This window comes from Physeter macrocephalus, chromosome 15 (genome assembly GCF_002837175.3).
Source record: "Physeter macrocephalus isolate SW-GA chromosome 15, ASM283717v5, whole genome shotgun sequence".
NCBI classification, from domain to species: domain Eukaryota; kingdom Metazoa; phylum Chordata; class Mammalia; order Artiodactyla; family Physeteridae; genus Physeter; species Physeter macrocephalus.
Window position 1 is genome coordinate 41,057,685 of NC_041228.1, and position 26,705 is coordinate 41,084,389.

At 37.6% G+C, this 26,705-nt stretch overlaps 1 protein-coding gene across 1 annotated transcript; it reads right to left on the bottom strand.

Annotated features, from left to right (window-relative positions):
* Positions 1 to 5,186: 5,186 nt before the first annotated feature.
* Positions 5,187 to 26,572, bottom strand: PLEKHF2 (pleckstrin homology and FYVE domain containing 2). Its single transcript, XM_007111555.4, has 2 exons — positions 26,417 to 26,572; positions 5,187 to 8,147 (listed from the first exon to the last, which is right to left on the bottom strand). The coding sequence occupies exon 2, from the start codon at positions 8,131 to 8,133 to the stop codon at positions 7,384 to 7,386; it is 750 nt and encodes a 249-aa protein (XP_007111617.1). The 5' UTR covers positions 8,134 to 8,147; positions 26,417 to 26,572; the 3' UTR covers positions 5,187 to 7,383.
* Positions 26,573 to 26,705: the final 133 nt, after the last annotated feature.

Consider the following 26,705-nt stretch of genomic DNA (forward strand, 5'->3'; position numbering starts at 1 on the left):
ATTGAGCCTGCGCTCTAGAGCCCGCGAGCCACAACTACTGAGCCCGTGAGCCACAACTACTGAAGCCCACACACCTAGAGACCGTGCTCTGCAACAAGAGAAGCCACCACAATGAGAGGCCCGTGCACCGCAACGAAGAGTAGCCCCTGCTCGCCACAACTAGAGAGCCCGTGCACAGCAACGAAGACCCAATGCAGCCAAAAATAAATAAATAAATAAATTTATATTTTAAAAAAATTCAATAAATTCCATTCATGGATTTCTCATTGAAATTGAGTTCCTAGGTCTCCTCCCTCAAGCATACTCTATGTTAGGGTCACACCACTGTTAAAACAGGTTGATTTGTGATTTATTTATAAGTTAAACTAAAGCCCTGAAAATAACTTTACACCTTTACTTTTCAATCATCATTAAATAAAAACAACCGGAAACCACTCGGGTTATCTTGGGCAACCTGCAAATGTCAGCTGACTTGGTTTAAAGCTGTGGTTTTCAAATCCCCTGGGGTCTTAGGAAGGTGGAGGGAGGACAAGCCAGGGTCTGTCCTGGCTCTTGGCTCTCCAAACCTTCCTTCAGCCAGAGCAGCTCAGAGCTCCAGTTTTCTCTCTCTTATTTGTACACGCCATCAGGTGAGTTTGTTTTAAAGATATTCCCCTGCTCGCTTGCTTGCTCTTTCTCTTTCTTTTTGTTTCTCCACCACCCCACCTTTCTTCTTTTTCTAGGAGTTATATCATGCGAATAAGCCCATGCCTTCTCCTTCTGAGCCACCCAGTCCTAAGTCATCAGGTGCACCAGGGCAAGGGAGGGGTCTGTGCAGAGGAGCAGCCTGGTGGGGGGTGGGGGGGTCCAAGCCGGAGAGGAGAGCGTGTTGGGGAGGGTGGTGATGGGGTGAGGAGGGTAGGCAGCCTGGTGCAGTGAGTCAGAGCCCGAAGAGGGCAAGGTGTCCACATGAGGGGAGCAGCTTGGCATGGGTGGTCCGTCAGAGCCCAAGCGGAGAAGAAAGGTGCATAGTCCATATACCAAGCACAGTGAGGAGGGAGGACATTCACACAGGGGTAAGGCTTGGGGCCTGGTGTCAAAGCAGGATAGGAAGAGCGCTCAGGTCAGAAATGGGAATGACCCAGTGAGGAGAGTCAGAGACCACACAGGGTAAAGTGTCCTTGTCTGTGGGTGGCTCAGAGTGGGATGTCAGCACTAGGCAGGGTGAGGAGGGCACCCCCGCAGAGAAGTGGTCCACTGCTGAATGCTGGAGCCCAGGTGTGGAGGGTATCCATAGGTGAGGGCAGCCCAGAACGAGTTGTGAGAGACAAAACAGGGTGGGAAGGATGTCCACACATGGGGTAAGGCTCAGCACTAGCTGTTGGAGTGGGATAAGGGGGCCATCGATGATAAAAGCAGCCTGGTATGAAGTATCAGAGCCTGAGTGGGCTTACAGGGTATCCAGGTGGGAGAGAGGCAGCTGTGATGATGAGATAGGTGACATACTGGGAGACTGATCAAATAATTTAAATATATTAAAGCTAATGAGACCCAGTCTTTCACTGTCCGAGAAGAGAGGAAACTCAGTGTTAGAATTGGAGGTATCAGTTCAGTATGAAGTCAGGGATTTCCACATAGAGAGATGTGGAAGTTTAGTTATAAGAGTGTGTGTGTGTACACACACTAGATTTATCCACTGAAAGGGCCTGGGACTGGTACATTCCCCAAAGCAACAAGTACAACTCATGCCCAAATCTTGGCTTCTAAGTATCACTCTCCACTAAAAGGGCTCTTTGGAGAAATGGCCAATTCCTGGGTTGGGGAAGGGAAAGTTCAAGATGAGCCTAGAACACCCTGTAGCAAAAAAGTAAAAAGGGCTCAAATAGTGAAGATTTGTCAATAGGCCACAGAAGCCAGCTTGCCACTGGACAAATTAGGGACTATTTGAGCATCAGAATAAATCATGATAATAATGGGTTATAAAGTATGGTCCCTGGGCCAGTAACAACAGCATTGCCTGGAAACTTGTTAGAAATGCAAATTCTTGAGTCCCACTCCAGACCTACAGAATCAGGAACTCTGGAGACAGGGCCCAGCAGTCTATGTTTTAATAAGCCCTCCATAGGATTCTCATGCACACTCAAGTTTGAGAACCGCTTAAGTAGGAAACCATGAGTCCATAAAAGAAATAAATGAAAATTTGATGAGGAATACAGTATCTATATGATAGATCTTCAAGTACCCTAATGTGACATATTGAAATTGAGCACCACCTGATAAGATGTGATGATGTTTATGGAGTAAAAAGTTTGCCAAAGTAACTCTGGAATTTTCGTTTCTTCAAGTCATTAGGATATTCCTATAAGAAAACATGATCTAGGGACTTCCCTGTTCGTCCAATGGGTAGGATGCCGCACTCCCAATGCAGGGGGCCCGGGTTCGATCCCTGGTCGGGGAACTAGATCCCACATGCACGCCGCAACTAAAAAGGATCCCACAGGCTGCAATGAAGATCCCGCGTGCCACAACTAAGACCCGGCGCAGCCTAAATAAATAAATAAAGCATGATCTATATACAAAAATCTAGACTTTACAATTTTACCCTATTACTTTTGTAACAGTTTATCTTAAGTCAGAATAGTTTTGAGTCATTCTTTCTGATAGTAACTTGGACTTCAAAGCAAAATTATATGAAGTCAGCTGCCAGCAACAATAAACCATGTCTTCAGCATATGAAAGAATGTTTGTTTTCTGAGCCTGCCTGCAGTATATCCAATAGTTTTGCCCTACTGACTTGAAAGAAAAGGCTAATGCAAACATATTGCTGTTTTACTTGACTGGAAATTCGCTAAAGAATTCTAATGAATTATCTAATTCATTAGGAAATAGCTCCCAACTCTAATTCTGGAGGAAATATTAAGGATATGTTCTGTGTATCAATAACCAAGAGTCCTCATCACACTCAAGAGTCAGAAGGAAACATAGGAGTAAATCTTCATGATCTTGAGTTAGGCATTATCTAGTGTCTTAGATACGACACTAAACGCACAATCAACAAAAGAAAAAATTGGTAAATTGGACTTCATCAAAATTAAACTTTTGTGCTTCAAATAATACCATCAAGACAGTGAAAAGACGATTCACAGAATGAGGGAAAATATTTGCAAATCAATTATCTGATAAAGTCTTATATCCGGATTATATAAAGAACTCTTACAAGTCAATGACAAGAAAGAAAAATAATCTAATTTAAAAGTCAGCAAAGGATCATTAACAGACACATCGCCAAAAAAGACATGCAAATGACCAATAAGCACATGAAAAGGTCGTCAACGTCATTAGCCATTAGGAAAATATAAATCAAAACCATGGGATACTTCACAAGCTATAATCAAAGACAATAAGTGTTGGGGAAGATGTGGAGAAATTGGCTACATTGATGGTGGAAAGTAAAATGGTACAGCCACTTTGGAAAACAGTTTGGCAGTTCCTCAAAAGGTTAAACATTGAGGTAACATATAAGCCACTGCTCCATTTCTAAGTATGTACTCAAAAGAAATAAAAACATGTCTACACAAAAACCTGTACACAAATGTTTGTCACAAGATTATTCACAATAGCCCAAAAGTGGAAACAACCCAAATGTCAACTGATAAATCAATAAAATGTAGGTCATCCATACAATATTAATTGGCAACAAAAAGGAGTAAGTACTCATGCCTGATACAACATGAATCTTAAAAACATACTAAGTGAAAAAAAGTAGGTCACCAAAGACCACATAATGTATGACTTCATTTGTCAAATGTCCAGATAAGGCAAATCTATAGACAGAAAATACATTAGTGGCTGCCTAGGGCTAGGGGATTGGGGAGTGACTGCTAATGAGTGCAGGGCTACTTTTGAAGTGATGAAAATGTTTTGGAAACAGTGGTGATGGTTTCAAGAATATACCAAAGCCACTGTATAACTTTATCTTATTTTCTTAATTGTATACCTTAAATGGGTGAACTGTATGGTAAGTGAATTATATCTCAATAAAGCTAAAAATAAAGAGGAGTAAAGCATGTTATTTCCTCTAAACATTAAGCTGACAGGAGCAAAATCTGTTTAAAGTGATATTGACTACTCCTTTTTTCTTGATAAACTGTTAGATAATACCAGCAAAGCTTTACAGCAATCATTTTAACTAACGTAATTAAATATAACAATGGTTTGGATGGTGAAGATAATGTTAGCAATATTATCAACCAACTTCCTCAACCTTTTCTATTACTGATCAATTAAAAAGATAGGATTATCAAGCCAAGCAATTCTACCTTTGCCAATTTCTGTTTTTGCCAAATACTACATTTAGAGTGGATACAAAGAGCAATACTGTTGGTTAAATGGCTTAAAATTCTACTTTCTAGAGTTGAAATTTGGTATACTAAGTGTACTGTTACAAAAAAATTTTTCAATTACTTCAGATGCCGAATACAAAGTAATTTTTAAGAAATTTACTTTAAGAGAATGCCATTAATAATAACCTTTATAGAAATGACCCTTAAAAAGTTTAAAACAACCAACACCAATATTATGGAGCCTAACATAACAGATACTTAATAAATGCTGAATAAACTGAAAATAATTTAGCTTTTAAATTAAAACTTTGAAGTTACTATCAATAAAATAAACACTGTTTCATGTATTTTCATCCTAGACTTTACTATTCAATTTTATTTATCTTCTAAAATGTATAGCAATCATGTAGATTTGTAGATAATTGCTACTATACTGTATAAAGCTACAACATGTATTTGACAACAAGTTAGCACATCCAAGAGAAAGATTACAGCTCAAGTACATTTTTGAATGTTTCAAAAATCATAGGTATACAATTCAATAATACTACCCATCTGTAAGAATTTCAGGGACTTCCCAGTACAGTGGTTAAGATTCTGTGCTTCCACTGCAGGGGGCACAGGTTCGATCACTGGTTGTGGAACTAAGATCTCACATGCTGCATGCAGTGTGGCCAAAAAAAGAAAAAAATTTCAGCATAAAAGTGACAAAGATATATAAACAAATGACTTTATATAAAACTGGCCATTGTATGCACTTGACCCAAAGGCATGAATTCCTGTGTTAAGGTGTACGTATTCAATTTAATATTTCTCCTTGGCATCTACAAATTTTTGCTTCCTTTATGCCAATAGTCATCAATTTGGTTAATGTACTGGGGATCCACTACAGTCCAAGTAAATTTCATTCAAGAGAACAGCATGGGAAATTGGCACCAAAATCATTTCAGGTTTATATATAAGTAAGATTTATAAAAGCTTTAAAAATTACAGAAAAAATTCTGGAAGAAAACACAGCTTGGACTCTATTTGCAGGTAAACTCCAGGAAAAGGAGGCAATTTCTGTTCACTGCTCTACTCCTAGTGCCTAGAACACTGCCTGGCACATAGAAGGCACTCACAGCTGTTGAAATGAGGTAAAATATGCGTAACATCTCCATTAACCTTAGCAAGGGGTAAAAAATCTTCAAGTCACAATATACACAGAAGGTAAATTGTAAAATATTTTTTATTGTAAAAACAGAGTCAATAGAGGTTGACAACATAAATGTTATCTCAGAACATTTCCCCTTGGTTCCTGAATTTGCTAGGTTCCTATGTACGAGCAAGTCTCCATTAGCACTTCTCAGATTTCATGGTCCTTTTTGGATATGTTTGTTGATTAGATGTAAATATTGCTTAGAAACAAAAGTCCATATGATATTAAACAACAAAAAAAAACCTCTTGTGCCTTTCTTTCACATTTCCTACAGGGAGATCTATATATCTCAGGTGCTTTCACAATTTAAAAGTTAAGTTAGTGCCTTAACCAAACCAAAGAATCCTCCATCACAAGTTATTAAATCAAACCTCTCATGACATTTGCAATATATCCAGATTTAAAGATTTTAAAACAAAAGAATTTAGAATTTAAAACAAACTTCAGACTGATTTTTCATATTTGAAAGACTACAGTTATTTGCAGCATACAAATGGAGAGAGTAGTGCAAAATGCATCAAGTTTTATATGATAAATATACTTTCAACCTAATGGCTGCCTCAAAAGCAAAGAGTGAAAAATTACCTCTTCTTAAAAGCAATCTAGACTGACTCAATAAAGTTCACAATTTAGAAAGATCAATTGCTACTCTACTTCCATAGATTGCAAAATGATTTCAGAAACAGATTAAACATACAACTGTTTTACAAAAATAGAAATATTGTTTGGGATTTTACAAAACTTCATAAAATATAACACTATATTTGTAAATTCAAGATAGTTTCACACTGAAATAGAAAATACTTCCACAGATATGAAGTCTAGTCAAACTTAACTGGTCTCTCTTGACCATTCTCATACATTATTTCTTCCAAATCTTCAACCTAAGTAGATCTGTGCTCTAGCATGAGATTTTTTTAAAGAGATTGTTTCATTTCAAGAAGGTGTATAAGATTTTTCATTCTAGAAACAATGTTAAAGCAGATGAATTTACACCTAAAAATATGTCTTACTAAAAGTAGCAATAATGCAATGACAATTTGTATTTTGATAAATTTCAAACCAAATTCCCCAGAATGACAATTATAATTTGGTACCTACAAAAAGTAAAAATATACAGTAATCACAACTATTTTATGGAAAAATATTATTCATATAGAATAAAGAACCTCTAAATTTAGTTATTTGTAGCTGTCAAATGAGAAGTATTTTCTAATTACACCCATTTATAACATTCATTTTACACCTCAAAGAGCACCAGTGTATTTTTAAAACAAACTAAAAAGTGAGAAGGTAGGGGCTTATTACACACAACAGTGCTATTATGATAAGGCACCACCTGGTATATGAAAAAGCCAAACAAAGTATTTCCAAAGCATGTATTTCTGTTACTGGTGTCTTAACCTTTAGATAGGATGGTTAGAAAAAAGCTAATAACATTATTAACTGACCACATCACACTCCTTTTTCCATCATTCTTTGCTTTTAGTTTTTCCATAAAACAGAACATATAATAAACAACAGTACATGTGTGAAATAAACATCTTTTCCCAACCATTCAAGAAAATAGTCTAGAATTAAAACAAGAATAAGAAACCAAAACTTTATCCCATATGTTCGCAACAGTCTATCCCTGTAGAGGAATAGGGAGCTGTGGGAGGTGAGGAGAGTGGCGGCGGCAGTTGGGGCTGAGGGTGGTAACAGGACCTATTTTCTATAGAATATATTGAGGCACATAGGTTATAAGTTTCTCAGGCAAATTCATGGCTAGAGCAAAACGGACAGAAAGCTCAGGATTTTACATTTCCCCCAGAGCTGATTTCTTAGATAGTCACATCCGATTAAATATTTCAAAATATGCCTTTAGTCACTGCTATCATCATCGTCATCATCGTCAGATACATCATTTAAAGGAGACTTCAATGACCGACTATAAGAGTCCGATCTAGCAGGCTGGCACGTGGCCATGTCCCCAGTAGAAAGCAGGTCATAGCAGAAGTCACAAATCCTCACAGGCTTAGAGGACTGGCTGGGAAGAAGAAATCTCTTTTCAGAGCAGGGCCCACAGACAACAAAACCACATTTCCGGCAGTGGTGACGACGATTAACAGGTGTGAATTTTGCTTTCTGACAACGCATACATACAGTTGCCTCAGAGTCAGGAACCCAGACAGCAGCATGTTCATTACTGGGTGTCTTCCCACTTTTGGAGAGTAAATCAGTAACACATTTATTTATGTGATTCATCCATTCCGATTTCTCAGTGGCAGTGGCAGCATAAACTGCAAACGATTTAGTTGGTGTCTTGATCAGCCATCCATTCCTCAAGTCTCCCTCATCTTTGATAGAATCAATTGTGACATTTTCCAGGGGAATAATATGTTGTTTGTTATATTTTTTCTTCTGGATGACAATATTGCCATATACAAGAATATCATTAAATAAGAAAAACTGCCTTGCTTTAGGCTTTTTTCTGCACAACTTAGTCAATACTCCTTCTCCAATAAGAACGCGTCCAGGTATAGTTAAGGGTTGGCCAGCTGCCCCAAAACAGTTTTCTACTATATTTATACGTCTAGTATTTGCTTCACTGTTTGCCAAGCGATCCACCATCTTTTGCTAATAGCCTTAAAAAAGAGAGAGAGAGAAATTAGCACACAGAAATTATAAATTCATAAGTTAAAAAAATTATACAATCTAAATTTAATCTAACAAATCATTACTTCTACCCAAAGGCAAAATTCCCCAATTGTTTCTCTCTAAGATAATCACTAAGTATACCAAAAGAGCTAACATCTCCCAATTTTTATAATCATCAAAAACACTTATTAACCATCTCCATATAGTATCATTAGCAGGTATTTATAAAAGTATAAACTTCTTACAGACATAAAACAACAAATAATTAGAAAATGCATATAAGCCATCAGCTTCATGAAATTTAATCTCAGAGGGATTCTGAACAAGAGGGCCAAATATTATCTAAGAGAAACAACTATGATTTTTCTAGTAGCCTCTCCTCTCACCTGGATTACCAGAATGGTTTCCCAACACACCTCACCACCTTAGGTCTTGCCCCTTAAATCAATCTTCAGGCAGTGACCTCTCAAATGCAAATTTGACCATACCATTACTCAAAATTATTCCCCTTAACCTATAAAATACAGAATCTTTAACATGGCATTTAAGGCCCTTCATTATCTGGTTCTTGCATATCTTCCCAGACTCATCGTAAGTCACTCTTTAACTCAAATGTTATGTTCTAAGAAAACCCTACCACTTGTAGTCCATTTCAACCATACATATCTTCTCTCATGCTCTTGTATCCTTTACTATTTACTATCCTCAGCTAACTCTTATCATCCTTCAAGACTCAGTTTAGTTTATCATACCTACTCCAAGAAGTCTTCCTTGAACTCTGTTAGACTAAACACCTTCCTCTGTGCTCTTCATATTCCCTGTACCTTCTGGACTCACTCTTACCGAAGGATTGAAATCTGTCTTCTCCATAGGCTGCAATGGAACCTAAAAGGCAGAGACCATCTGATATCTATCTTTGAAACGCACATTGTCTGGCATAGTAAAAGTGCTCAAAAATGTTGACAAGAACATCTTGGCAATGTGCAAAAAACCCACATTAATCTAGTCTTAAATGATCGAAGATTTAATCTCTAGATCCAATATTGACTTCGCTCAAGTCCCAGAGTTGTGCCTATTTCAGACCACTGACCTAACAATACCATACTATAACCAAATCATATTAGAAAGGAGAGGAGCATTTAAAGAGTAAGAGCACAGTTTAAGTTCCAGTATTCAGCTCACAAACTGATGATACTGTAACCCTTCTTGGCCTCCATTATAAAGGATACAACAATTCTGATTATTCCCGAATTCTGTCTCTCCCCTAATCCTGGGTCCTTATAAAGTCCTCTTGCCTTCCACAAGGGTGGACACTCTGCCCTGAAAGTTGTTCCCAAAAATTAGTATGATAACACATGGCTCCAAAGTGTGATGGCCTCTCTTTCTAATTAGGTCACATCTGCCAGCCAATTAAAAGTCTACTGCCCTATGCACAACTGCATCACAGAAGAGAAAATTTAAAAAGTAAACATGAAAAGAGGCTCAACCTCATTCATAATTAAATAAATGAATAAAACATTAGGATATGTTTTCATTCATCAGATTAACAAAAATTTTAAAAATTTCTTAAGATGCAGTAATACTGAGGATATAGGGAAACAGGTACCCTCATACACTACAGAAAATATGTGTACCCACTGATCCAGGCACTCAAAAGATATGTACAAGTATATTCAACGCAGCACTGTTTGTAACAGAAAAAAACATTGGAAAAGCTCCATATGTTCATCAAGAGAAACTGGTTGAACAATTTATGATACACCCTTAATAATATGCTAGATATCTGTTAAGAATGTGATAGATTTGAGGGCTTCCCTGGTGGCGCAGTGGTTGAGAGCCCGCCTGCCGATGCAGGGGACACGGGTTCGTGCCCCGGTCCGGGAAGATCCCACATGCCGCGGAGCGGCTGGGCCCGTGAGCCATGGCCGCTGAGCCTGCGCGTCCGGAGCCTGTGCTCCGCAACGGGAGAGGCCACAACAGTGAGAGGCCCGCGTACCGCAAAAAAAAAAAAAAAAAAAAAAAGAATGTGACAGATCTAAACACAGTGATATGGAAAAATGTTCAAAATATTGATATCTAGGTGGGGAGAGTTGAACATAATGATCTCATTTTTGTTTCAAATATATACCAAATTTCATCAAATCTAAGATGCTATTGATTTTAAGACACAGCCTCATTTTATGTGCTACTGAGAAAGAAAAATGCTGCCAATTAAATCATGGCAAACTCTTGATTATACGACATCCCAATTTTAGAGACATAAAATATAGTAAAACATGTTCCTCTTTAGACTCAACGAAATATGGTATAAGCGCATAATATTAGATACTAGTAAGTATGTAAAATTAGAAAACTATATACCATAATATCAAGAATGGTTATTTATCTCTGGGAAGTACAATTATGGATAATTTTTCATACTTTACACGATAGTCAAACATTCAACAAGTGTTTGTTAGGCACTGATCTGCGTACAGGAAAAAATAATAAACAACACAGGCAAGGTCCCTGGCTCTTCAAGGCTTACATCCTAGTTGGGGAGGAGGCAAACAGAAAAAAATCGAGACCCAAGTAATAATTAATATTGTAATTTTTTAAAGTGATTTTTTAAAAAAATCCACTGGGACTACTCAGTCTACTCAGACTGGATGGTCAGGGTATCTAAAGTGGTATCTTTTCAGCTGATAGGGCAGAACTAGATATGCATACATGAGGGACGAGGATGAGGGAGAATATTCCAGACAAAAGGAATAACTACAAAGGTCCTAAGGCAAGAAAGACGTTGGCACCTGTGGAAAACTGAAAGTATCTATTTATTCCCACCTGACTCAATTACTGATTCTACTCATTACAGTTATTAATCAGCTCAGATGCAATGCAAACAGGTTTCCTATTATTGCTACTACTGGAATTAATACCACCACAAATTTGTGCAGTGCTTTTCACATTTATTATCTTCTGATTTTAACTGCCTCAAACTGCTGTGAAGTTTTTATCTCCCAAAGAATAATCTAGTAATATTAGCTGAAATGTGAGCTGAAGGAGAAACTAAGGCACAAATAGAGAGATTCAGGCAAAACAGCCTGGAATTAACTCTACTCACTGGGAGCCCAAGCAAGAGCTGAGCACTTCACATGTATTACTGTATTTCCTACCCAGGGCAACCTTATGATAGATATGCACTATCAGCTCCAGTTTATAGATGATCAAACTGACATAAAGGAGTTAAGTACCATGCCCAAGGCTGTCACAAAACTGAGGCTCAAAGCTGATTCCTCCGTGCTGTTACCAGCGTATTATGGCACACTGATTATTTCTTAAGGCTCCACTGACTCTATATATAAGAACTAATAAGAAAGCTATTGCTAACCTCTGGACCTTCACCGCAAACCTTAAAAATACTGAAGATAAAAGAATACTAATTTGAGCAAATAACCTGAAAGCATAGGTCATCATGATTTATTTAGCCAGTCTTCTGATAATGTTTCACTGTTCAAATTTTGCGATATATTAAGCCTGAATCCCCGTTCATAAATCTTTCCCCCTGTTTAAGTATGATGCAACAAAAGTGAAGTTTGGGGCATTAACTGGTATTTGGCTGGAGCAAATAGCTTTCAAAGTTTGACAGTGATGCTGATAAGAAATATATTTCATACTGCAATGTTACAAACAATATACAATTCTATGAATGATGTATTCTAGCATCTTCATTTATTTTAATGATAGCTGCAGCCCACTGGATTGGCTTCAGCAATGGATTGTGACCTATATTTGAACATCAATGAGCACAAAGAACTTAAGGCCTCTGGCCTTAAGCAATCCTTTCCATTATCCCTGCTGGTCCTAAAATGTTTTCAGTACATGTCTGACAAGAAAAAGAAAGGAAGCACTGATTTTGAAACCCCAGGAATATACAAATGTCCCCCCCACCACACACACACACACACAAGAGAAAGAGATGGTGGGGGCACAACAGGGAGGGGCTGAGAGAAGGGAGATTATCAAAAATGAAATCAAAGTACCACCATTAGCTGGATTACTTCCAGATACCCCAAAGCAAGGCTCTTAATAAACTGGATTTAAGGCATTACCCTTTAGCCCAGGGCCTAAAAAGGATCCTTTACCTTCCTCCAAAGTCCAAATCCAAATCTACTCCCTGTACAGTGAGGTGTCCCAAGCAGTAAGAACTCTCAAAGACTTCTGTGAGAGTATTAGAATACAAGAATACCAGGGCTAGCCAAGGGTGAGTCCCTGGCATACCTGCATGAAAAGAAGCAGAAGACAACTATAAAATGCGGCCCAACTGGACTTCTGTCTACTTTTCTCAGGAAGGAGTATCAGTGAATACAGTAAGAGTTAGGAAGAATGCTTCCCCATCTTCTGGCAGAGATGACTTCTTTAGGATAGATTCCAAGAAGTAAAATTACTGAGTCAAAAGGTACTAATGTTTAAAGCTCTTACAACCTTTTACAAAATTTCCATTCTGAAAGGTAACACCAATTTACCAAGTAGCACAATGACTATATCCATCCCATCTTGTTTCACACAGAATATTTTCCTTTAAAAATTTCAGCAAATAGAGTAGATTTTTTTTAAATGGTATCTCATTTTATTCATTTTTTACTTCTCTTTTATTCATTATGTTTATTCATTCAATAACTTTATTGAACACTTTCTAAACGCCAGACATTATCCTTTTCCTCTCAGAGCTCAGAGTATAGTAGAGGAGAAAGACAATAAGTAAGTAAACCAATAGGTGATTCCAAAAGGTGGAGTGCAATGAAGGAAATCAGCAGTGTGCCAAGATATAGGGAAAAACTCATCTGATTAGTTCAAAGACTTCACTGAGGTGGTGCTACACACTGGGTCTTAAAGGATGAGGAGTCAGCCTTGCAAAGGAACTAATTCTATGGACAAAGGTCCTAAAACAGAAAAGAACAGTACTTTCAATTTAACTGAATATTTTATTTCGTAGCTACCTCATGCGACCAGCTACTTTCTAATGTGTTTACTAACTTGTATTTCTACACTCGTATATTTAGGTTATTAATCTATAAGAGTATATTACACATAAAGTCTATTAACCCATTTATTTCATTGCTTTTCCTAGATATTAAGCTGTAATTTTGTTTATGATATTTGACACAAAGGGAGTTTTATTTGTTAAGTAGTTACACTTACAGATATTTTCCTTTGTGATTTTTTTTTCGCAATGACTGACTCCTAAGCTTCCCTTATCCAGATATCGGATGCACCTATTTATTATTCTCTATGGTTTATGTTTTACATTTAATTCTTTTATCCACCTTAAATTTATTCTGTCATAGGTAAAAACCCTTTTTCCTTTTCAAATATTTGCATTCTAAAGGAGCTAACTGCTCCAGAATCACCAAATACTGTGTGACCTCAGATTTCCTCACTTATAAATGGAAATAATAATAGCAGCTATATCAGGGGGGGATTAAATGAGATAATGCATACAAAATGTTCAGCAAGTAGTCAACATGTGGTAGCTATTATTTACTGGTATTAATAATCTAATCTACTGCTTTGTGACACTCTATTATATTAAATTTTTATATAGTATTATAACACTGCTTCTGGGCTGTCTGGTCTAATCCATTAACCTGTTTTATAATTCTTTTGTCAGTACCATGCACCTGGTAAAACTAGTCTAGACTATTTCCCATTACTTAACCTTTTAAATGTTTTACCTAATCTCTTCTGCTTATTTGTCCAGATAACATCTACTTAGAACAGTGGTTCCCAACCTTAGCTGCCTGGAACCACAGGGGAACTCTTAACCTTTAGTATACCATAAAAAAATAGCCATCCCAATTTACTCTCTGAGTCCAAAATACCCTTTTTATTTACTTTTAATATTTTAAGCCACTTTATAACTAATATACAGAAATAAGAATAAACGAATAGTAAAAAACAATAACTTTAAGAACAATCTTTATAAAAATTGAAACGTAGCAAATTTCTTATTCTACATTTCTGTTATTGAAGGTATGTAGATACAAAAGTATAGTATCCTTTAAATGCAACTAACTGCTCATAAGTTGTCATGCATGAATCTATAATATTTCCATTTCTATTTTTAGGAATATTGTTTACTAATTAATTCTGAGTTTGAGAAAACTCATCTAGAAAATCATCAACTGAAGGCTCATTGTCTGAGATTTCACTTATAATGTTTCACCATCATTATTAGTTTAAGTGTTGCTGTTTCTTTGCACTCACCCTCTGACTTGTCTAATAGTTCTGAAATGTCTAGCTTTGCTCATTTTTTTCTTTGTCATTAGATGAAAAATGAAAAAAAATCTAAATTCTCAAATATGCTAAATGAAAGCTTAAAATAAACAAAAAGACTAAAGATATCTCCAAACTGCTTTCGTATCTTTTTAAAAGATGATGCAATACTTTGGTTAATGTAATAATAAAACTGAAAAATGGTGTAATAGTGGTGATTTATTTTATCACTGCATCATCCTTCCAGGCAATTACATCACTTCTATTTTCTTCTTTTTGGTTAAATAATTCCTAAGATAATAAAATAGTAAAAATGCTTCAAGATATAGGAAAAACAAGATCACTCACTAAAATCCTATAATATATCTTAGATTTACACATGTCCAATGAACCCATATGGTAATAACAAGCTATGTTTTTTAATTTGTAAATTTCCTTTTTGTTTTGAAAATCTCTAAGAAATAAAATTTACAAAATATCAATCACTACAAATAATTAGAACTGCTTAAAATATCAATAGAAACTCAAAATACAAAACTGAGACCAACAGGTTGTGATGATTGATATTAAAGATTAAGAAATACTGATATCTAGATCCTTCCCCCCAGAATGTTCTGATTTTACTGGTCTGGCCTGGGTACTGGGACACTTTAAAGTTTCTCAGGTAATTACACTGTGAATTTAAGGCTTAGAACCATTTCCAATTACAATAAATAAGTGAAAAAAATAGAGACCAAATCCACTGAAATTTTGGTGAATTCATATTACACTTGTAATGTTCCTAGCAGGTTGATACACTATCTCTTCCCAAGGTTTTAAATCTTGTTTAATGGCCCAGTAATTTTGTACATTTCTTCTCACAAGATTGTTACATTACTTAGATTCTCAAGTATCTCATTCGTTTTGTTGCTATTTTGAATCTAGTCTCTTTTCCACATTATATTTTCTAATTCATTACTACTACTAAGAAAACTTCTAATATATCTGTTAGTTTCATACCACATCCAGACACTTCAGAGAACTCTACACATGCAACAGTTTTCCAACTGATTTCCTGTCTTCTTTTCTAACAAATGGTGTCTGGCAGCCTTAATTCATAGTTTAAAATGTAAGAACCACAGGAAAAGCATACCAAAAACAAAACAAAGCAACCCCCTTAACTTTTATAAAGACAGCTTTATATACCAATTTTAAAAAATTAAACCATCCAAGTTTCAAGTTATCTCCTTCACAACTGTGGACAAGAATTACATTTGCATCGTCCAAGTTCCACACTAGTCTTTTGGTAACATCTTGTTTCTAAAGTTAGTATGTTCTTCAATGGAGTGTCTACCACCTGTTAAAAATGTAATACTAGAAGAGGCAAAAACTCTTTTTAAAAAAAAGAGTCAGAATGCTATTTACAATTGAGAAGAGAGCCCAACTGTCACAGAATACTATGGTCCAGTTCTTATTACTGAAAACCAATACTTCTATCTCATCCCTGCAGGTGAGTTTAAAACAAAAAAATCACCTAATTAATTTCTTACACATACCCAAGACATCTGATATCAGTGAGCTTCAGTATTCAACCGTGCATTATAATGGAAAAAACAATAAACTATGAACCAAAAGACCTGGATTCTAATCTCAGCTCTGGCACTAAATAAGAGATTTCATACAAGCTACCTAACTGCTCTACACACACACAACCACACCCCCCCCACACACACCAGCTACCACCTTGAATAAAATAATCTGCAAGGCCCTTTCTTGTCTTTAAAGTAAGAGATTTCATACAAGCTGCCTAACTGCTCTACACACACACACACACACACACACACACACACACCAGCTACCACCTTGAATAAAATAATCTGCAAAGCCCTTTCTTGTCTTTAAAATAATGAACTCCAATAGTAGATGGGCCATACTTCTGGTTTACTAAGACTAAAAATTAATTTTTAATCAAACTTTCGACTATGTCCTAATATCATTTGAGATTTTAAAATCTGTGTTACTGCTGTATTAAGACTATAGAAACTGTAAAAGGAAAAGGAGAGACAAACAGGAAAGGGGGAAAGAAGAGATTTTTTTAAAAAGCATCAAGAAACTATCAGAGGTACACCCCCCCTGGGCAAATGTGTAGGTCCCTCTCTCCTAATGCACCTAAGTCAAATGAACAATTATTCTAGGCACCTACCATATGCGAAGGACAGAGCAGTTTTTACTTTCAAAAGTTCTATAATTTAGTAAGCATAATAATCATCAGGAAATTCTAAAGACTTTCAATAAAATACCAGGATAATAAAGCAAAGAAGAAATACTTGAACATTTAGCAAATTAAATTTGGAATTTTAGTAAATTTTACTGATTCTATCAATAAGAAGACACAGTTTTTCCCTCTCCTTTCCACTAGCATTTCTGCCACTGTGGCAAACCAATTATACAATATGTATTGCAGAAATTAGTAGTGATCAAGGAAACATTCATTTCTTAGATAAGAAAAAAGAAAGGAACAATCTTTTATATTAATTTTAAACTCATAAAGGTGGACTGATAAGAACTGAAACTTCTAAACTTTGAATCACATTTACAGAGAGCCACAGTAATTTGTTTTAAATCTCTTGTAGGCACTAAATTTGCCTATTACTGAAAAGTAGACTCAAATGCACTATACTACAGGCTTAACCAAGAAAGGAAAAAGAAAAAGCATTACTCAACACCTACACGTGCTAGGAACATCCACATTTTTCTATTTCATTTAGTAATCTCAATTTTGTTAAAATGGATAATCATATCCATTTTACAAAAAAGTAAATTGAGTCATGGACTAGTTAAGGAATTTTCCCAGTCACACAGCCAGTTTTTGTAAAAAATGCATGTTCTTTCCATTATACTTAGCTACCTTCAGAAATAAATATTCCAGAAATGTTTCACTCATGTGGACCTTATTAGGTATTTGGAGAAAGCCACTGATGACACAAAAATCTTAAAACACACAGTAATAAGTAGAACGTATGAAAATAATTCTTCAAACACTAAAAGAAAGTGAAAAGTAAAGTATGACTAATTTAGGGCATCAGTAAACGCAGTTTCAAACAGGTTAGGCTTGATAAACTCACCATGGTATACAAAGAATGACTAAGCCACAGTTGAAGATTTTTAAAAATTAATTTAGAAAACCAGAACAGTCACATTGGGAGTTAAAAAAAAGGTCTTTAGAAAGGGAAAGAATACGAACCTCAAACTTGAAACAAGTCCTCTAGTCTTTAGCATTTAAACCATACCACACAAGGCAAGATTAATATTCTTTAACTACAGCTATGCTCAGGTAACTCTCTATTCAACAACCAAAGGTTCCCTGGCCAACTGAATTAATTCCAAAATCCTTAACCTGGTATTCAAAGCCCTTCAGTCCAGCCCCAGCCTGCCCAGTCTATCTTTTCAGTTTTACCTCCTTCTGTATGTTCTCTTTGTTATAGTCAAACCAGACTACTAGCTATTCCCAGGTTATGCTCTGAGCTTCCTCTCCTCTACCTGAGCTCAATATGTCCTTCCCCACTTGCTGTTCTGAAATCTTACCAGTCAGTTCAGTAACCTCATAGGCAGATATTGTTTACCTTTAAATCCTCATACCGTTTTACCTGTACCATTTATGGCACTTATATTCTATTACGTTGTTTGTTTGTTTGTTTTTTGGCTGCGTTGGGCCTTCGTTGCTGCACACGGGCTTTTTCTAGTTGGAGGCTACCCTTCGTTGTGGTGCACAGGCTTCTCATTGCGGTGGCTTCTCTTGTTGTGGAGCACAGGCTCTAGGCGCGTGGGCTTCAGTAGTTGTGGCACGCAGGCTTCAGTAGTTGTGGCTCGTGGGCTCTAGAGCGCAGGCTCAGTAGCTGTGGCACACGGGCTTAGTTGCTCTGCGGCACGTGGGATCTTCCTGGACCAGGGCTCGAACCTGTGTCCCCTGCATTGGCAGGCGGATTCTTAACCACTATGCCACCAGGGAAGCCCTCTATTATGTTCTATAAAGACTTGTATACCTGCTTATTCCCAATAGATTTGGAGGTTCCTGAAAAAAAGAAGACCATTTCCTACAACTTCGTATTCCCAATAGCACCTACAAAATTGCTTGCATATACATGCCATCACTGTGCACTGAGCAGTTAAAAGCAGCAGCAGCTTCTTGACCTAGAGTTTTATGAAAATCAAAGACTTCATTTTTGACATCCATAGTACTAATTTTCACACAAAACAGGAACCACACCCTTCACTAGGCCCACAGATTTTTAATTTACAAGCAAATGTTCTCGTCTATTTAACTATAGTATCTAACTGTGAATTCTAAGTATTGAGCAGAGCAGATCCTGTTTTTAAAATCTCAATCTCAAGATAATACATAAAAATGATTTCTTCTCTTGCCGAAAAGCACAGCTGTTTAGTTAGCAAATAAAAAATGATGGTGTATGCATATTTTCATCATCAACAATATTCAGATAAAAAATTTCATCATTTCAAAAAGTATTTGTACAGGGGCAGCTGTACAGTGCTGACAGCTGTTAAATCATTGTATAATATTGGAAAAATAAAGCTGGTACCCATCACATCCCTAACAAATTTTCTTTCGTATTTTTCAAAGCAGTTACAATCTACTCACTACATTCAAGACTTTATGCTTTGTGTTAAAGGGAAAACAAGAATGAACCAGACACTGGGAATTAAGACATGTTCCCACAAGGTTTTAATAAAAAGCACAATGAAATAAATACTATAATAAAAACGTTAAAGCGGTAAGGAAGAACGCAGCAATTGAACACTTGAAACAGGTTCTGAAAAATACACTGAAAAAAACACTGAAAACAGGTTGTGAACTTCAAGAGGCAAAAACATGACACGTAAAGGCATAAAGCTCTGCAAGTAAAAATGTGTTTTTAAAAAGTTACATGTACAGCTGCAGAAGTGGCTGGAGAAGAGATATTTAGTAGAAAAACAGGGGAGAAAAAAATAAGACAAGAGATCTTCTTGGTTCCTGAGAGTTCTTTTTGAAGCTCTGGGAAGGAGTGGCCTGATTTGATCTGGATTCTTCTAAGATAACTGTGGAAACAGTGAAAGATTTCAGGAGGGAGAGACTGAAAGGACCCAGCTGAAAAATTATTGCAAAAGTAAAAGGGAAAGTTGATGAGAGTCTGAAGTTTGCGACAGGAAAAGAAAGAATCGGTAATGTTCAGGATTGCCATAACTAAACTAGATATGGAAGAGTAAAATTGAAATTAAATCCCTGGGTTTTTAGTCTAAGCAATATTGAAGCTAGTAAAATCAATAATTTTCAATGAATTTCAAGTAGCAAACATTTACTGACTACTTACTCTGTACAAAGGTAGAAGTACTCAAAACTAACAATCTTTGTGAAGGAGGACAGCCATATACCCAAGTTTATATACACAAGTATATATAATTCATGTATTATACATTAGGGTTTGTTTCTATAGGAAAGAGGATAATGGAAGTAACTGATAAGGAAGGAAACACAAAACAAAACAAGAAAGTGTTTGGTACTCATACAGTATGCTATGAACTGAGGAATATGATTACCTCAATCTGTGCACTCAAAATCTAAAGGAACAGAGGAGAAACAAACCAAAAACATAAATTTTTTTTTTAACTAAAAAAAATAAAAAGGGCTTCCCTGGTGGCGCAGTGGTGGAGAGTCCGCCTGCCGATGCAGGGGACGCAGGTTCGTGCCCCAGTCCGGGAAGATCCCACATGCCGCGGAGCGGCTGGGCCCATGAGCCATGGCTCATGGGCCCAGCCATGGCCGCTGAGCCTGCGCGTACGGAGCCTGTGCTCCGCAACGAGAGAGGCCACAACAGTGAGAGGCCCACGTACCGCAAAAACAAACAAAAAAAATAATAAATAAAAATAAAAAGAGTGATGAAACCTTAGACCAAAGAGTGTAGTTGGGAGGTTAATTTTGACCAGGGGGAATATTTACGAACAACTCTTAAATGACTAGAAATTCAAGCTGGGCCTTAGAGCAAAAGTAGCAGGTCAAACTATTTAGGGGAGAGGGAGAGAGATAGGAAATGATGGTGTACAAATACAATATATTCCCCAGAGAGGAAATAATTGAGTCCAGGCTGAAGGAGGTAGGGCCTGGAGAATGTATAGTGGTAAACTAGAAACCTGGCAAGATAGGGAAGAGCCAAAATGCAGAGGAAAGTAAGCATCACACTGAACAGTTTAGACTTTATTGTATAGGCAATGGGAAGACCAAGGAAAATAGGAAATAGGAAAATATTAATAAGTAAACAGAAGCAGAACACAGGATGAACTGGAGAGACCACCAAAGAAGCAAAACTGAAGGCAAAAAAAGCAGGAGCGTATTACAGCAGTCTCTAAGTGAGAGGTAACAAAAGACTAAGCCACAAATTTGACAGGAGAAATAAAAAGGGGAAGATGGAAGTAAGAGAGATTACTGAGGTAAGGCAGAAAGGATTTAGGAACCAACTGAATGGGTCTGACAGTGAGTATAAGACTTCAAAGGTTTAAGCATAATCCATTGGGTAGATCAGATGCTAGTTTTGTTTCAGGAGGGAAGAAATGAGTCTGGGACATACTTATCTTGAAGTACCTTCAAGGTATCCACAAGACAAACATCTGTCAGACAAACAGAAACCCCAAGATGAGCAGGGAGCTCCAGTACAGAAAGAGATTTCGGAGTTATCTGTGAAGAGATGATCACTGATGCTGTTGAAGAGAGGAGAGGGCAGAGGACTAAACTTTGGGGAATGCCTAGTTTAGAAAGCAAGAGAAGAGAAAAGGGGAGACAAGAAAGCACAAAGCACCTTTTCAACATGCTTTCACATGTCTCAGAAGTCGCAGAGACTAAATGACCTCATTGTGCCAAAAGGTCACAATAAGCAGTGAAACGTGGGGAAAATATCGAGGACTGAAGGTAATGTACAGTAATATTTCAGAAAGCACTGCCCTTTGACCCTGGAATTTTTAGTCACAGAAATTTAACCTGAGAAACAAACTCTTGGGGTTGCGGGGAAGGGAGGCTGTACTGTAAAGTTTTCCCTCTGGCATCAACTCTAATAGTGACAAACAGAACTTAAATTTCTAGCCCTAGAGAGGAATGGCTAAACATAACATTAAAAAAAGCCAAATACCATAAAAGAAAACATTTTACCACGTAAAAATTTTAAACTTCAACACTAAGAGGAAAAAAGCCTTAAAGTTAAAGAAAAATAGTTGCACAATATGACAAAGGGTCAACATTTTTAATATATAAAGGGCTCCTGTAAATCAATGAGATAAAAGGAAAATATCCCAAAAGAAAAATGGGTAAGATACAAATGGCAATTTCCAAAGGAACAAATGAAAATGACCAGTAAATGGAAAAATGTTGGCTCTCAGTGCTAATCAAAGAAATAAAATTTAAATTAAGTATTATTCACCTCTCTAAGATGTGGAAAAAATAAGCACTCATATTCTTGAAAGTATACACTGGAATAACTTTTCTAAATGCCATTTTTGGCAATATAATCACTTTAAAAAGTTTACACAACAATTCTACTTCCAAGAATATATGCAAAAAATAATTAGACCAGTGTACAAAGTTGTTCACATGAAGACGTTCACTGTAGCTTTGTCTATAACGTTGAAAAGTCAGAATCAATCTAAATGTTCAACAACAGGACATTAGTGAAGCAAATTAGGGCATATCCATATAATGGATTTTTAGATAGCTTTTTGGAGAACACAGATTAATATTTAATGTGGAAAACTGTTAAATAAGGCAATATATTAAATAAAAGCTTCTAAACAGCACACGCAATATAAAAAAATTTTTTTTAAAGTCTGGAAAGACACCCACCCAAAATTTAGTACTGGTTATCTCTAAGTACTAGGATGAAATATTTTGATATTGCCTGATTATTTTATATTGAACACATATTCTCTCATAGACAAAGAAAAAAGTTTTTAAATTAACAAAATGCAAAGAATGTTTAGAAAAATATAATAAACACAAAGTTACAGGTATAATTAATAAAAATATAATCAAAGAATACAAAAATCTTTTTTATTTTTTTCTCCAACCACTGTTTAAATGAAACAAGTATAAAGAATTAAGGATAGTTCCGCTTATGGAAATGGAAAGGAAAAAGGGACTTTAAAAGTTGATGCAAAGAAGAAAACAGAAGATTCACATCATAAAATCCATAGAAGGAAGCAAGGTCATCTGTTAAGAGTCAAGCATTTCAAGATTGGGGTTAGCAACCTAAGAGTGAAAAGGCAATAGAGAAAATGAGTCAACTTTGGGATGAGAAAAGATTAGAAAGGAACTAGTACACAGGCAGCTGGAAAACAGATATTTAACAGTCACCATAGATGTGACTTTTTTCAGGAGTGCTAGGCAGGGACCAAAGTAGAAAAAGTAAAAGGTGATATTTACAAATTGAGAACTGACCAACTGGTCAGAACTATAGAGTTCAGGACTGGAAAAAAACGAGAAAACTAACCGCGTGGGAGGGACTGCAGGTGACGATGAGAACAAAAAGCTGGTTCATCAGGTATGATGGAAAACAGGCCCTTGAATCACCTCTGGTCACAGATTAAGACCTGAGGTCTAAATGATGATAAGGTTAAATAACATAGGCATCCATGTAGGTTGTTAATGTAGAGTGGAGACGGTCTCCACCGGACTTAGTGAACTGTAGTTCCAAATGTGGCCCTTCTGGTCTGAAATGAAGGTAACTGTTACTTTAACTTCTGTGCACGTCACTTTCCTCTATTCATTCTTTCTAACCTGACAGGAATTTGGCTGGCACTTAACCTGTCTCTGCACTTTATTCAACAACAAAATGAAGAGAATAAGGAGATGGGAGGTTGAATTAAATTAATGGTTCTCAACCCTGACTGCACATTAAAACAAACAAAAAACTGGCAAAGCTACCTATGCTTTGACTCCAAACGCAGTAACTGTGATTGATTTGTTCAAGGGTGGGGTTCAGAAGCTCCTCAAGGAATTCTAATGTGCACCAAAGTTGAGAACTGAAGTACGTATTTCTAAAGGTTGCTTCCCTTTTAAAATTCTATAATTCACTGCCACTCTGCTCATTTGCTAATTAACTTACTGAATATCCTGCACCAGGCACTTCCACAAACATCCTAGTAAATCTTCACAACACTGCTAGGCAAATACTTCAGTGTCCATTTCACAAGTGAGTCCAGTGAAGCTTAAAGAAGTGAAGTGACTTGTTCAAGAGTCACAAGCTAGAATGGAGCAGACCTAGAATTCAGGTTTGGTTTGCTTTGGTTCCAATCCACCCTACATACAACTTGCTTTCTCTAGCACTCACAGCAACTACTTGAATGCCTTCTATATTCTCTTCCCAGGACCTCCCAAACTGAGCACACAGTTTGTGGTTTATGGAGTGACTGGAGAGAAAGTTATGGGGGCAGGGAATTAACCCCAAATTCTACAGTAATTTCATTACAGAATTACAGAACGCCACCTAGTTTTAAGTTTTGCAACTTAAAACAGCACTGTGAGAGTGTATCTACAAAGTCTATTTTATTAAGCCAGCATACACCTTGCTATTAAGCATGCAGCTGGTGGCACAAAGCTGGTTCTCAAAGATAAACTTATCAACAGGAAAGCAATAGTTAGTTATATGTTTTCCAATAAGCAAGGCATTCTAAAACAAAATTCTAAGACAATTCTAGCAAAACAATAATTGGTAGAGAAATGAGAGTTGCTCTATCAGAGAGCTTAAATGTATAAACATGACCTTCAAAATTTTCAGGCATTAACTCTATTTCCATTCAGTGCAAATACTAAATACAGTTGCACTTTAAAAGTATGATTATTATCCTTTTGTTGACCCACAGCTGCTGCTTTTTTGTTGATTATACTTCAGTCCATTATCTACTTGGAAATTTCGTAACATTCAAGTTCTGTATCCCCAGTCCAAAATTAATTGAGTTACCAAGGTAAATCCCCCCCCTCCCAAAAACAATTAGAGAAGATTTAACTACTTATGCCCATGGAAAGTGCAATTTAACAAGAAATTCATTAAGTACATTTACAAGAAACATATGTGTATTCATCCATTCAAACCTTTCCTGAACATCTGCTATATTCTTGGGACACTGGGGATGAAGAGGCAAGTTAGACCTCATGTAATGCCTGCTGTCAAGGAGGTGCCGTGACAGATAAATGTTATATTTACTGAGATGCAATGAGATAAGTGAATTATTCTTGGGGAGAAAGGGCGGGGGTGGGATAAGGAGAACAGGGCAAAAAAGCTTCAAAGAGTATATGCTCAAGTGAGTATTTTTAAGAGGAAAAATTTCCTTGTAAATCAGGAAATTTCCTAGGAAATACTCTAGGAAATATATATGCTGAGGAACTAAATTAAAATCAGAAAGAGCAGCTAAGACAGAGGAACCAAGGTGGACACAGACTGCACCACAGGAATGAGTTATGTATCCTGCAAAGTTATGCTATTAAAAAAAATGAGAAGGCTTCGGTCATAAGACCTCAGTTAAATACCAGCTTGGCTGCTAGATTTGTGAAGTTAGTTAAATCACCTCATTCTCGGTAACTCCTACATCCAGAAAAATAAATATGTATAATGGCAATTACCTGACAATGAAGCAAAAAAAAAAAAAAAAAAAAAAAAACCCTAAGAAAATTAGCAATCAAATCTGAGAAGCTATATTTTTACTTATAGTTCAAGAACAGAAATTCTCCACGACATGTTGAATGTTTTACCTTATTTGTGGTTAAGAATGCTTTCAATACAATTAACAGAATTTGGAAGCTCAGATGCCTTTATTAAAAGTAGTAATTTACATTCATTTACTAGGGTGATTCAAGCTGAATCTTTTTTGATGCCTTCCTTGGTCGGTACACCAGTTTTATTTTTTGAGGCGATTACATGTGCTTTCCAAATAAGTAACTTAATACCATTCACCTCCAACGCTGTGAGGACCCGAAACGATTTAAAATAGAAGCCTTCGTTAATACTGAATTAACCTCAGGACCCCATGAGCTACCAGAGTACAGAAAAATGTAAATGCTCAAAACAAGGTAGGCATGCACCTTTAAGGAACTAAAGTGAAGGAAAAAACTTCGCAATGTCAAGATCACTTCACCTTATTCCTAAGAGAACACGTGCCTTTAAGTCTCTCAGTGAACGTTCGTGTCTGTCTTTACTGAATTTTTTCAGTAACGTACTAAAACACAACAAAGAAGGTATTTATCAGCGTACATACTTTGTGAGTCTATGAATTACAGAGAAGGGCTTGGTTATCTGTAACCTTAATACCACCCATTATTCCCACCGCACACTCACAAGTTACTGCTGCAATGTACTAAGAGCGCGCAGGGGTATTCAAGACACATGAAGAGCAAGCTCTCGGCCTTCAATAAGAATTTTAAAGGAAAACTAAATTCGTCAAAAGACCATACGACTTTAAAAGACTCCACATAAGTAAGGCGTTAGAGCCAGCGCTTCTATCAGAGCAAATTCTGCGGTGCCATTTTTTGCCCGAAATCACATAAAAATATGTTGTTCAAGTTACAACATCCCTGATGCCCAGACCCTGCAAACTTTTTGGATAGAAAGATGCTTGCACCCTAAGACGCCGGTGGCCACGACTGGACCCCGGTCCTCACACCTCACTTCTCGCCCGACCTCGGGGCCCCCTTCGCGCGTCTGCCCGGCCCCCTCCCCGCGACCCCGCGGACTGGACGAGCACCGGCGCGGCCCTGCGGGCTGCCTTCAAGCTCGGCGGGCGGGCGCGGCTCCCCCAGCGCGAGGGGAGCGGCCCGGGAGCGCCCCGTTTCTCACAGACCCCAACATGGCGTCGGTCGCCGCCGCCCGAGACGACGACACCTCCCCGCGCCGCCGACGGCCCGGGGACCGCGGTGGGAAGCGCCCAGAAAGTTTCGCTTCTCCTCTCCCGGCCCGCCAGGGGCCGCCGGACAACCAACCCGGGCTTCACCTACCCGGCCGGGCGCAGAAAGCGGCTGCAGAGAAGGTCCAACTCCTCCTTGTCCCGGGCGCCGGGCGCAGACTCTGCTCGCTCCCCGTCCCAGCCTCCCAGGGTGTGCAGCCAGCGGCCCCGCGCAGCCGGCGCGATCCGGACTCAGGTGACCCTCCCGCCCCTCCAGTCGAAACCCACAACGGCCGCCAGAGCTGGCCTCTCCCCTGCGCGCGCACGGGCGCGCCGCCACCCACACGCCAGGCGCGAGCGCGGGCACGAGCACACCCACACCACACCGCTCGCTCTCCGCC